Below are 13,579 nucleotides of genomic sequence, written 5' to 3' on the forward strand. Positions count from 1 at the left end.
AAAAAGCAAAAGGTTGAATTTGTATTTTAATGAATGTATTTATTCGGCATCATTTTAAGCCTGCGTCATCATATTTGTTTTTGTATTTGTTGTGTCTAGAGGGTGAAAGCAGGAATTCTGAAGGCTTACAACAATCCCACAGAAAAGACAGCAGATGAGGAGACCAAACGCCAAGTCAAAGGTTTGTGATCCCGCTGTAGTGGGTAGCTGGCCCAGATCAACAGTCCCATCTTGTGGCAGTTAAAGGAACTTCAGCTCAGTTAGTTATTAGGCAAAGGACTGGTTTGATGGAGGACAGAGCACAGTTAGATAAACCTTCACTGCTACCTATACATTTCTACTGTCAACACTTTAAACTAACCAGCTTCTTAAAGCGGATGACTCTTATCTCCTGATTTTATGGTCTGTGTGTGTCGCCTGTCATGTATGTCATCGTAATTTCGTGACCACAGAGGTTAATGGAGTGAATTGACAGATTATTCGTAGCATTATTCGATTAAAAACAATGTCTTCTCTGTCCCACCAGCATACGGAAAGGAAGGTGTGAAGATGAACTTCGTTGACCGCATTTTTGTGGGCGAGCTGACCAACACAATAATGTGTGAAGAGTGCGAGCATGTAAGTATGCACGGGGGTGAACAGGCACAGCTCAGTGTGATGACCTCAATGCAACACATAGGAGCACAGAGTCCACAAGATCACACTTTCTTCGGCTTCAGGCAGTAATTGCTTTTTAATATAGAAAACGTGTAACCGTGCCCGCTTTTCTTTATGTTTCATTTTATTTTGCTGCGGGAAGCACGATAGATTGCCATACAATTTCCAGCAACGCTGGCATTCTCCATTAACTATGAATTGACAGATATTTGTCACTGACCTGAGGTGTAGCTAACCAGCATTGAGCTGCCATTTCTCTTCTAGCTGTTACATCCAGGGGACATTTTTGACTATGATACCCACAAGCAAAGGATGTGCTGAAAAATAAGTCAGAGAAAAAAACAGAACCCAGCAGGAAAAACAAAAAGCCCTTCAAGGACCCGCTCAAACACCAACTGTTTGCGGCAGGCGTTTACAATAACACAAGGGAGCTCAGAGTTGTTAACAAAGCAGACGCCACTATGAAAATTCATGAACATCCTTGAAGGTAGAAAGCAGCAGGTGTGGAGCTGGAGAGGAAAAAGCTGAAAAATAGCCGCTTCCCAGAGCTTCACGCAGACTTATAGAAAATCTGCAGCAGAGGTTGACTGTCAACAAATGGCTATGATTCTGACTATTTAGAAAGATGATGAATATATGTGTGCGTGTGTGTGCGTGCGTGTGCGTGCTGACACTGACTTCCATGTGATTTGTCTTGCAGATCTCCACAGTGAAGGAGGCTTTCATAGACATCTCTTTACCCATCATAGAGGAGAGGGTGAGCTGCTACAATCTGTGCAAATATTATCAAAGGATGATAATTATCACTCTCCTAGAGACACTATACCTAAGTGAATGAGAAGGAAAGATAAAATGCCACAGTTATTTGACAGACGGACAGATTGTTTTTGCGTTTGGCAGGTTTAAGTGTTGCTGATGGCTCCAGAACTGAAGATGCTCTCTATGTCGTACTCAGATATCAAAACCCTCCAACCCTGGTAGGCTGGGGAAGGGCAGCCGGGAGCAGGACACCCACCTGACTCACAACAACGACCAGGTCCTTGCCGCAGCGCACTCTGTCAACAGAAACACGAGGAAGCTGAGTGGACAGGTAGGGATACGTAGGGCCGAATAGTTTGACGCTTCATTCGTAACACTGACATTCATCTTCCAAATCAACATTCGAATGCTGCGCACCTTTTTTTTTTTTTTCAATGTCCATTCATTGTGTTTAAACGGGGTATTTCTGCACAGTTGCAGATGAAGTTTAGGCCACAACTTTTCCAATGACTCCAGAGCATTTGTGAGTCCCAAAGTCAAAAATTGATTGAAAAACGAAACATATAATAATTTTCACAACATGCTTTTATCTCATATTTATATTTATCTTATATTCATTAAAGAAAGCTGCTTTAATATAAAAAGAATATTCATGTTGAGCTTTCTGTTCGAGGATATTTTTTTTATAGGCTGATGACATCATATAATATGACAATAGATGTTTAAAGCTTTGTTCAAAAACCTCAATAGAAGCTTCAAATGTAAAGAAAAAGACGTTCGGTACAGCCCTGATGTTAAGTGTGTGATGGAAAAGAAGTTGCTTGTGAATACTGCTTATTTGTAAAGAGATTCTCTTTACTGTTGATTTTCATGCCAGTGTTGTTTTTTCTCTCTATTGTCTGCAAACTGATGTTAAAAGCACATAGTTTTGTGATGTGCAAAGCCTGGGCCAACATGTCATTCATTTCATGTTCGGTTGTTATTTTTTTCTCTTCCTGTGTGAGACTTTGAAAGAAGACAAAGCCTGACCCTTTAGATTCCTCTTATTCTCTGTAACGTTAACACCAGTAGAAATACAAAGCAACGCCAGGCTGTTAAACATGCTGTAATGGCCAATAAGCTAATAGCTGATGTTTTCCAGATGTGTAATTATCACTACAATATTTATCAAATTTGATACATACCCTATAAGGTCTTTGACATCCACGTAACACCCTATTTATATGTTTCCTAACAAAGCGTGTGCCCTTACTGATAGAGCCACAAAGCTACCACAATATTTGGCATCTCGCAGCAGCCGAAGCAGCACATGATATATTTTACATGATTTACAAGGAGGTCAATCGTTACTGCAACATGTCACCAAGATGTCTTGCTGTATCATTGTGTTATATTGTGCACGAGAGAGAAGTTATCTCATTTCAGTGGAATCTTTTGCATACCTTTACTGGTAATGTAAATGCTTTATTTCACATTTGAGCAGTGCAAATTGTTATGTCGGCAGATGTCCATAAACTTTTATTGGAAACTAATCAAGATCCTTTTCAAACGTTAAAACCGACATGTAAAAAACACAAAGAGTCTGCATCTCTGACAGAGGCTAATGTACTGTATCTGTTGTTCTCTCCTCAAGAAGCAGCAGAGCCGGAGGTCTTCGAGCTCTCTGGAGGAGAAGGGAGCAGGCTGCAGTGCGGAGCGGCCAGAGGACGACGGGGTGGCCGCCGGATCAGCCCGCGGTGTGTCCGTCTGCAAGATGGCCGCTGCCGGCAGCCTCTCGGACGGCAGCGAAAGAGACTCGGCTGCTCAGGACAGCAGTAACGACGCCGACAGCGAGGCCTCGGAGAGCGAGTGGGCCCCGCGCACCTTCTCCTCCAGCCACAGCCACGGGCACATGTCCACCCCGTCCTCCACCTCCACCCTCACTCCGTCCCCCACGGCCGTCTCCGCCACCTCCCCGTCCTCGTCGTCCTCCACCACGAGGCAAGGCGGTGCCGTGGAGCAGCTCGTTACCGCAGTGTCCAAAGTCAACATCGGGTTCACTTCGGGGGAGTGCTCTCCTTCGACGCACTGCTCTCCAGAGGAGGCGGGAGACACGCAGTGCCGGGACAACCTCCACCATCAACACCACCAGGGGGCCTTCCAGGCGCTGTCCCACAGTTACACACCCAGCTCCAAGGAGTGCTCCATCCAGTCCTGCCTGCACCAGTTCACCTCTGTGGAACTGCTGATGGGCAATAACAAGCTGCTGTGTGAGAGCTGCACTGAGCGCAAACAGAAACAGCTGCGCAAGAGCAGCTCGGCCGGTAAGACAAAACATCTGGAACGACAAAGAGCTTTGAGGACGAGCAACCGGGCTGCAAATTGCCAACCTGCGATCAGTTGATATGGTGCAATTTCATTGCAAAATGATTCTTGATTATTGCCAGGTTATTGTACATGTGATCATATACATCACAGGTTGTCCATAGGAAACCCTTAAAGCGATAGTCCTCTCACAAAACCCGTCTTTAGAATATCAAACTCATCCCCTGCAGTCTTGATTGTTAGTTTCATCTTACATGGATACACACAGCTTGAGTTCTTACCAGTTACAATAGATTCCAACAATGACCAGATCCTGCTCTGGAAAATAAATATATTAAAACGTCCATAGAAACTTCTCAATCCACTCCTGGGGGCGGCGTAGTTCACTTCTTTGCTCTCTGACTGTGTGCTCATAATGTTCCAAACACTCATATTCCTGCCACAATACAGATGATGTTGAGTTCATCATTAGCAGCGTGTGTTTGCACACATCAGAGCAAGAGCCAATTCTTACTAGTGTCAAAATGAAGGGCTACAATCCCACTTTTGTTTTTTTCGCAATTGCCAGTTTGTCCTTGGCTCCAGCTGTTCGTATGATCCTGTAATGAAGACTTGCTATTTTCAGTGTGTGTCTTAATCCCTCAAATCTCTTTTTCCAGAGATTCACGACTTTGTTAGTTTGAACAAAACAGAATTAAGTTTTTCACAGTTAAACCTGACATTTTCTGTGTGTTTTGTGTTAGACAAGAAGCTGGAGAAGATTTACACCAGTGCTAGGAAGCGAATTCTGATCTCCTCGCTGCCTCCCGTCATCACATTGCATCTGAAACGCTTCCATCAGGTGAGCAGCCACACGCTGCCTTTTTCTTGCCCTTCATTTTGTCGCGCATATAGTCAAATATTGTATTTGATGCAGTGGTGTGTGTTTTTTATGTCTTCAGCATTTCATTTTGAGTTGTCAGTCTGTCCGTACCATATGAACGCCATATCTCTCTCGCCCTCTTGGACTCAAGGATGAACTGATGAGAATTTGGTTGTCAAAGATCCCTGTGACCTCACAAAACATGTTTTTTTTCTCCATAACTCTAGAGTTCATATGCTGATTATGTCGATGTCAAAGAAATGTCCAGTAGTATAAACTGATGAAGTGATGACATTTTGGACAGACATGGATATGAATTGCAACTTACCGCAAGGCGGTGATTCTAGTTTTGAACCCAAACATTGACAAACTGCGGCTTGTGTTCGTTCTACACGCCTAAATGTTCAAGCGCTGCTCTGTTTTTGTATTTCAAGGCAGGGATGAACTTACGAAAAGTGAACCGCCATGTTGACTTTCCCCTGATCCTGGATCTGGCTCCATTCTGCTCGGCATCCTGCAAGGTAAAATATACTCTGTGTACTTCTCTTCTAGCTTTTTAAACTCTCTCATTTACCACTACTTTACTATTTCTGTACTATTGTTTCTAGTGGTCCGTTAATGAATGTCCGTGGTTGACCTCGATCTCAAACATTTCTCTTTTTTTTTTTATTTCTTTTTCCCCTTTTTGCTAACCTTCCTCCTTTTTTTTACTAGAACCTGGCAGCTGGTGAGCGTGTCCTCTACAGCCTGTATGGGATTGTTGAACATAGTGGCTCAATGCGGGGGGGCCACTACACTGCGTATGTAAAAGTGCGCTCTCCCCAGAGGAAAACGGAACAGCACCACAGGAACCAGTCAGGTCAGGGTTTGACTCTCTTGATCTCCTTTAAGACCGTTTGCCTATTTTCTGTGTCGGTGTGTTTGTGTGCTGTCCATGAAAGCGGTCAGCATTTTGCAGCAAAGGCCTTTCCCCTTGTGACCGTGAACATGTCCTCTACAAAGGGCAGGGTGAATAGATGTCTTTGTGCTCTATAGATCCATGTTGTTTTCTCTCTCTCTGTTCCTCTCAGAGCCGATGTAATAACGGTAGTTTGGAGCAGGAAAAAGCCAACAGCCGAGTAATCGGCCGATAAAGAATTCACATAAAAGAGATGAAGTAAAACCAGCCAGCAAATTGCATCAATCAAAGCTTATTCATATTCATTAAGAGCAAAAACAGAGTTTTTCATCTATATGGACACGAGCGCACATCAGTGACAGTCCACCTTCTCTCTCTCTTTCTCCCTTAATCTCTCTCAAACACACACAATCATTTCCATAATTCACAGCATGATTTTATCTCACGAAATATTCTGCTTTAATCCATATTTGTTGGCGTTTGTTAGTGTCAATGGGTCCCATATTTTTGTAGCTGTTCTGCTTGCAGCGGTGCAAACAGAAGGGGACAAGCACCTGTATTAACACACATTCAACGCTTCATTCAAAAACCTCAGTAGGTAGCTTTAAATGTAAAAAATGACATTCTGTACAGCCCTAGCGGCTCGGTCCGATCCAATTTGTGCGGTGGGTGATTATGACAATGATGACCGTGTTGCGTGCACGGCTGGTGAGAGGAAAGCAGACAGACCTTGCTAAGTTTAATGCATATACAGCACAAATAGCCGATGATGTATATTATTATTATTTTTTTTTCATATATTTATTTGCGGTTACGCCGTTGCGCTTCGCAGCAAATGCTTTGCACCCGTTGCAGGTCCACAGCCCGGGGGTTAAGGGAACCCCTGGTTTGAGGCCTGCTGGACTGGCTTCACCAATAAGCTACGGTGGTTGCAGCTTGAGATTAATGGTCGGAGCAGAGGACAGCTTTTGGTCCCCTTGTGACATTGAGAAGCTTTAAAATGTTACATGCTAGTTTGTTGGAAAGTCTTATTTTAGCTTTGTTGCTGTGGAGCCATCCTCTGAGAGCTCGTCTACATGTCTGTACGCTGAACAAGATTGTTTACCCACACTAGACTTTATTCAGACCGCCACCAAAGGATCACTGCTTTTTTATTTAATAAAAAAAGAAATGATGACATCCCCACCACGAAACAAATACAGCACCACATACCCCGTGTATTTCTCTAATGTGTTTCTGTGCCCTACAATATTGACACACTGTGTGTGTGTTTGTGTGCGTTTCAGGTGCGAGGGAAGCCGGGAGCAGCTTCCAGGGCCAGTGGGTGTACATCAGTGATACCACCGTTCAGACGGTACCAGAGTCAAGGGTACTCAACTCTCAGGCATACCTGCTCTTCTACGAGGAACTGCTGTAATGTGACTAGCAAAAGTATTTTTCCCTAAATGTCTGTTTTGCTTTGTATTGTTTTTTTGGGGTTTTTTGGTACATGCCTGTACTACTCCTCATACTGTATCTGTGAGTGGGTGGAGGAGAGAAAAGGGAAAGACTTCACTGTACACTCATTTGTCTTACGTGAGAGGAATGACCGTTTTGCATACAAATTATTTGAGTTTCCTGTTTTAAAAATCCTTCCCTTTAAAAAAAAAAAAAGAAGAAGATGTCGGGAGAAAAGAGTGTTACTGAACATGAGCTGTTCTAAGTTTATCGTCCATCACGATCAGGTGCCCGAGATATTAACTGCATGAAGGAGTTTTCTACAGTAACTAGCAGGAAATCAGCAGGATTATTGCATGCTAAACTGCGCTCAGCACTGACTAGTTGATGTCGTGTGTGTATGTGTGTGTGTGTGTGTGTGTGTGTGTGTGTGCATATACACACACGTATGAGTGAATGAGTGAGTGAGAGACAGGAGAATGTAGATTCAAGGTGCTATGTGTATCATTTTCACTTTGCTTCTCTCGCTGCATTCTAAGCAGTATCCTTTTTGCGGCTCATATTTGTTCAGATGTGTGCTCGATTGTTTCTGGCGATGGCAGATGATAGATGGTAAGAAATGGCAGGAGAAAAAAATGAATTCAGACAGGTTTGTCCTTTTCAGTGAAGAGAATGGAGCGTGAGGACATTTAGCCGCATTATCCGTGACAGAGTTTACGTGACATACCGGCGTGCATTTGGGAAACACGACTAATAATACAGCACCATGGGCGTTAAAGGAGCAGTGTGTAGGATTTAGGGGCATCTATTGGCAGAAACGGAACATTATATTCATAACTATCGTTTCATTAGTCTATAATAAGTAATACATCAAGTGAGAAGTAGAGCCATTTTATCATAGACTTCTATACAGTCAGACTTCTTTTTGCAACCAGAGGAGTGGCCCCCTGCTGGCCTTTAGAGAGAATGCAGGTTTAAGTCACTCCCTCATTGGCTTCACTTTTCAGAACCGGAGGTTGCCGCCTCCTCAGAATGGACAAACCAAACACCGGCTTTAGAGAGAGCTTTTCACCTTTTTACATTACCTGAAGGCCACCGTAGTCCACTGACGGGCTTGGAAAAGGCAGGGGTGAGCGGAGGGGTGTCAAGTTGATTGAAATCTGCAACCTCGTCACTAAATTCTACACACTTCTCCTTTAAATAGCGACTAGTTATTGCCTCAGTCTTTACCCTATGTATGTATGTATGCTGATGATGATAACCAAGCTATCGCGGCTTACAGTCGTTTTCATCGCCATACTGGTTTACATTGTTACACATAGCACCTTTTAAAGAACAGCACAACAGTTATTCTCCAGCCTCCTTTGAAAAGGTTTTTTGTTGTTTTTTTTACATCAGAATGTAAACACGTAAGACTATCAGTTAATCACATTTGCCAAAGACAAGTTTTTTGCAACCGTAAATCAGAGCAGAAAATTCAAACACACGGAGGAGTTTATTTCATACAGTTTCTTTAACGTTTGTTCTTTCAAGGCCGTCAGTATGGTTCTTGAGTGTCGCACAAAAAAACCGCACTCGGATGTTTGTCAAACCAACAAAGCACCTTGTCTGCCTTCATTGTATTTCAGCTCTGCTGTTACTGTACAGGATCACTCACAAACCCCTTGAGTTGTTGAACTAAGAGTCAGCGCTGAGACTATCCTTAATACTATCAGTGAGGTTGAACAATAAAATAACTTTGACAAAGAAACTTAAAGGCTTTAAAGCCCAACTAGAATAAAAAAGAAACGTCTTTGCTATAATGTGCATGGGTCAATGTAAAAAATGATTGTATTGCTTATTCTTGAAATGTCTGTCAAATGAGCTGTTCATCTTTTTCTATGAAAATATTTTAGATGAAAACAAAAAAAAAACATTTTTCTTGGTTGTTGGACATTTGCCAAAACGGTAGAAAGAACCGGGCTGAACATGTGCGTCAGAATCTAGCAGGTTTATTTTTTATTTGTTTTTTCAAAACAAGGACAAATTCAGTGCCTGTGCTTCAGGTTTAAGAAACCTGTGCATGGTGAGAGGAAAACATATGCAGATTGAAATGCAAAGAGGGATATGTGTGGCATATTTATGTACAGTATAACTTACTGTAAGCAAAAATAATAAGAGTTTATGTAATTGTACATAATGGAAACGATACACAACCATGGTGCTTCAGGCGTGCAGTTCTTTCCTCAAGACAGATTTTGGTTTCCAGAAAATCATTTAATTTCATTTATGAAATGATTTAAACATTTGGAATGAGTATACTACAAACTGTATCAAAATAAATCTAATTTATGAACTGAATATTCTACAAGACTCATCTTTCTCTCTCTCTCTGTGTGTGTGTGTGTGTGTGTGTGTGTGTGTGTGCGTGTGTGTGTGTGTGTGTGTGTGTGTGTGTGTGTGTGTGTGTGTGTGTGTGTGTGTGTGTGTGTGTGTGTGTGTGTGTGTGTGTGTGTGTGTGTGTGTGTGTGTGTGTGTGTGTGTGTGTGTGTGTGTGTGTGTGTGTGTGTGTGTGAGCCCCTATTGTGCAGCAGCACTAGCAGGAGCGAGATCACAAGGGAGAAGGGTTTTTTTTTGTTGCCATTTCTGCTTTTGTAACTTGGATGTCATCCTGTTTTCACTCCGAGTGGGATGTTGTCCACCATCCCTATCTGGGCTGTCGCTGTGGATCCCACGGTGCCATATTCAGCCCGTCTTCACCGGTGATCCGCCCTGACGGGTGCAAAGCAGCACTGCTTCAGAACATGTCGCGAGCTGGTGAAGAGGAGGTGGGTGTGGAATCGGGAAAAGGGCAACGTCCAAAAGCATCGCCCTTGCACGTCCCCTCGTTCCCACACGCTGTGACATCCGAGTCGTGCTGCCGGAACATTAAAACAGGTTGTCAAGCTGCCACCAACAAAAAAGAGCAAATCTTTTCTGAAATGCATTTGTCTATTTTTAAAGCGGCAGGGCGAGGGTGGGGGTGGGTATCTTTTGGCTCGGGGACATGCTGCTGAAGCATTAGATGTGATTTAATCTCACTTAATGAAAGGCACCCTCATCCCCCATCCTCCTCCTCCTCCCTGGTGCGAGACAGCTGTAAGAAACTAATGCCGGAATGCTCGTTACTGTCTGCCTATCTACCAGCAGTGGAGGTCACATTTCACTGCTCTCACCATGCAGGCCATTGTCACGGTCAGTCTCACCTATAGGTCGGCACCACGCCACACATACCCTGCGTCGATCCGCAACCCGGTTGACACGTTTTATTTTACTCGTGCAAACGTCGACCCTCACAGTGCAAACGCATCACAGCTACTTATTAACACCAACAGAGCACGTGACAGAGCACTGAACAACACCTGCACATGACCCCTTCCTCAGACAGAGCATGTGTTAAATAGATTTCAGACACGTTTTAGGAAGACGGTGACACCCAAGAGTCACAGAGCAACCGGACATCGGGCCTTGCAATTAACACTATAGGTACAGGCTGATAAGAATCTTCATATTTTGCCACTGTCTGAAATCAGACTTATAGATCTGTAATACTGGACTATCACTGACTGTAGTTTGTGTATCAATGTTGGCTTTATTTTGCTGTGTTAAACGTTGAAATGTATCCAGCAAAGACATGCTTAGCGTATGCTGCCCTCTACTGATGCAGACATATTTAATGATGATAATAATAATAACCTTGTTTGTAGAGCACATGTCATAACAGAAATAAAAGAACAAAGTGCTTTGCATTAAAATAAATTAAATACAATTTAATAAAGAATGAACATAAAAACAGGGGAAAAAAAGATGCTAATTAAAACACACTTGATAAAATAAGATAGAAATGAAAAAAATTATATGAATGTAAAACTGAAATAGGAACGGTCCGACACTGATATGGGAATGTAGTTTGGTTAGACCACTTTGGATCAAGGTGTTTGACATTTTAAGTAGTTAGTTTGGTTGAGAAATCCCTTTTAAGTCCAAAGTTATGCTTGAGGGGGGGGGACCGGTCCCAAATACCAAACATAACCAAGTGTGCATTTTCTGTTATTATTATTGGTCTGCTAACAGTCTTGAGTTAAGACACTGGAAATAAACAAAGGCCTCAGAACTGAAGGCTTTGTTCGTGCAATGGTGGAAACAGCAGCTAATAAGTGGGGATCAGGATGAATCCTGTGACAGGATCTGGGATTACATTAAAATGGAAGATAGATAAAGATTAAAGTAAAAAAGAAGATGAAATAGAATACATATAATGCATTACATATCAGGGGTCAATCCTCTGTCTCCAAGGGTCTGTGTTTGTTGAAATGTTTTGTTGCTCAAGTCTTTTCTGTGCAATTCCTTGCTTGCTTTTTTGTCACCAAAACATATTTTTTCAGTAAACCTCCGGATGCACTTTTATTAAAACTAAACCTGTACAGTATAAGCAGTATTATATGTGCAATACAAAGTATGCAACGCACAACTCCTGTAGCATGTCTTAATGTTAAAACTGTTTTATTCATTCACAACAAATTAAGCTGACGATTACAACTATATACAACAGCACTAAAATGATATTTTACAGAGACGATGTCACGCTGCCTCTGTGTCGTCTTCAGGCAGGACGCAGCAGTAGACGTATGTTTGCAGCCAACCGAAGAAGCAGCCGACCCCCCTCATCTCTGCCATTTTGACCTCTAAATAAAAGCAAAGGACCGTCATCGCCTGAACTCATCACACCAGAAGTAACGGTTAACCAGTGTGAATGGACCTGACGGCTCAGACACGAGTCGACATGAGTAATATCTCCTACCTGTTGTGGCGTTGAATGATTCATCCTGCTTGACTGGCTGCTCCGTGATGATTGCCTCATCCTGCGCTGCAGAGTTGACGGGAGGTTCATCAACGGGGATCACAGGAGGAGGTGGAGAGGAAACCACAGCGGAGTCTGGTTGTGGGCCGAGCGCTGGCTGTTCCTCTGCTTCATCCAGACTGTTGTTCAAACCATCGTGAATGGCAGTGGTGGCCACAGGGTCGGCACTGGAGGTCAGGTCCCCCTGCACTGCAGTGACGACGGAGGGCTCATGGCGAAGGCTGAGAGGAAGTGGTGGAGATGGCACCCCGGCAGAGTCCGGCTCTGGGCTCGGTGCTGGTTGTTCCGTCCGGCTGTGATTCGAGCCATTCTGGACGGGAACACAAGGAGGAGTAACGACAGCAGAGTCCGGTTCTCTGATTGCTTCAGTGTTCTCCTCCGGACCTGGCTCCTCATTCACATCCTCAGCTGAGGTTTGGGCCTCTGCACCATCCACCACGTCTGCTGGCTGGATGCAATCCTTATCAGTGTTCACATTTACAGACACTTTTGTGCGAGTCCGATGCTGAAACAGCACGCAGATCTCTCCAGCTGCAACATCAGTGATGGCGTCCAGCATCTCCTGAACGAAGCAGTTGAGCCTCTTCACCAGGACGTCCTGACCCCGTCTGACCTTCTCCTGGATAGAAAGGACCATGTCGTCTCTGACGGAGGCGACCCGGCCGAGCATGGCGCGCAGAACAGTGGAGACCCGGACCTCAACGGATTTCATGACCCCAGCAGCCATTTTGCTGAGCTGCTTGGAGGGCAAGTTGAAGGAGGTGTTTGGAAGAGGCAACCAGAAGCCCTGCAGGACTTTCGGAACCACCTCCATCACCACCTCCTCCCGTGGGCCGAGCAGTTTGGAGCTGAGCGACTCCCGCTGCTGCTCTGTCAGGCTCCTGGCATACTCGTGAGCCTGGCTGATGATTTTGGGATGTCTGCGGGTTACAGCCATTCCATGTTTGTTTTAAAAACACCAGCGTACTCTAACTCAGACAAATTTGTGTCAAAATATGACTCACCGAAACTGAGGAGAGATGGCCTCTGGTGACTTGAGCAGCCTTCTGGCTTCAAACTCAACGTCCCTCATCTTCATGCCGGTGTTCACCTCAAACACCTGAAACAAGGTGTGAGACAGATTTGACATATTCACCGAATAAATCAAGCGTCACGTAAAAGTCGATTCCAAACTTTTTTTTTCCGGATCGTGGACTTACCAGCTTGAGAAGGGGCCTGGCGTCAGCTTCATCAAAGGCCTCCAGTTCAAACTCCCAGAGCCTTCAAAACAGAGAGAAAACACAAGCGTCGTCTTTACTATTCCATGAGCAGAGATAACGTAAATGTGTAGTGTGCTATGTGTGTGTATGCATGTCAAACCTACTGCACTCTCAGTGTGCTTTTGCTCTCCTCCACCAACAGCTCAGTCATGTCTTCAGCAGTCACCCCAGAGGGGAGCTGGTTTTTCTGCTGAAGCCTCAAAACTTCAGCCACCAGTGCGATCTAAACAACAAACAAGAGAGCTCATGTCTTTATGTTCAAGTATACCAGACACAATGTAGGAGAACCTTCTATTTCATATCGGTGTAGACGTGAAACTACGGCGGGTCTTACCTGAGCCTTATAAGAGCCGACCTGCCAGCAGATCTGCAGAGCCCTGTCAGACAGCACCTGTGAAGGAAATAATGTTGCTCATTAGTTTGTTACTCTGTGGTTTAACTCCGTCTAAAAATGTTAACAGTTTTAAAAATCTCTCGCGTACCCTGATGGGTCTGTAGATGCCTCTGCTTCCTTTAATAAACTC

General features: G+C 44.0%; 2 protein-coding genes and 1 long non-coding RNA gene across 4 annotated transcripts in view; 1 reads left to right on the top strand and 2 right to left on the bottom strand.

The window, feature by feature from the left end:
• The window catches only part of usp45 (ubiquitin specific peptidase 45), a 33,281-nt gene extending 24,024 nt beyond the window's left edge, over positions 1 to 9,257 (top strand). The window contains exons 10-18 of one of the 2 annotated variants that reach the window (XM_076096536.1): positions 100 to 181; positions 527 to 618; positions 1,358 to 1,414; positions 1,613 to 1,747; positions 3,050 to 3,719; positions 4,464 to 4,561; positions 5,017 to 5,103; positions 5,297 to 5,441; positions 6,767 to 9,257. In XM_076096536.1, coding sequence (XP_075952651.1) covers positions 100 to 181; positions 527 to 618; positions 1,358 to 1,414; positions 1,613 to 1,747; positions 3,050 to 3,719; positions 4,464 to 4,561; positions 5,017 to 5,103; positions 5,297 to 5,441; positions 6,767 to 6,897 — 1,497 coding nt within the window. In that variant the 3' untranslated portion in view covers positions 6,898 to 9,257. The remainder of the gene's footprint in view (positions 1 to 99; positions 182 to 526; positions 619 to 1,357; positions 1,415 to 1,612; positions 1,748 to 3,049; positions 3,720 to 4,463; positions 4,562 to 5,016; positions 5,104 to 5,296; positions 5,442 to 6,766) is intronic. The other variant, XM_076096538.1, reaches the window with a different exon arrangement.
• Positions 9,258 to 11,427: 2,170 nt separating this feature from the next.
• On the bottom strand, positions 11,428 to 12,737 carry LOC142955151 (uncharacterized). Its single transcript, XM_076096539.1, has 2 exons — positions 11,737 to 12,737; positions 11,428 to 11,620 (listed from the first exon to the last, which is right to left on the bottom strand). The coding sequence occupies exons 1-2, from the start codon at positions 12,731 to 12,733 to the stop codon at positions 11,517 to 11,519; spliced, it is 1,101 nt and encodes a 366-aa protein (XP_075952654.1). The 5' UTR covers positions 12,734 to 12,737; the 3' UTR covers positions 11,428 to 11,516.
• Positions 12,738 to 12,819: 82 nt separating this feature from the next.
• LOC142955153 (uncharacterized) lies at positions 12,820 to 13,235 on the bottom strand. The gene is made up of 3 exons (XR_012955806.1): positions 13,160 to 13,235; positions 12,996 to 13,056; positions 12,820 to 12,895 (listed from the first exon to the last, which is right to left on the bottom strand). It is a non-coding gene; the product is annotated as an uncharacterized LOC142955153 (long non-coding RNA).
• Positions 13,236 to 13,579: the final 344 nt, after the last annotated feature.

The sequence above is a fragment of the Anarhichas minor genome, unplaced genomic scaffold (genome assembly GCF_050575085.1).
Source record: "Anarhichas minor isolate MPS153535 unplaced genomic scaffold, ASM5057508v1 ptg000022l, whole genome shotgun sequence".
NCBI lineage: Eukaryota > Metazoa > Chordata > Actinopteri > Perciformes > Anarhichadidae > Anarhichas > Anarhichas minor.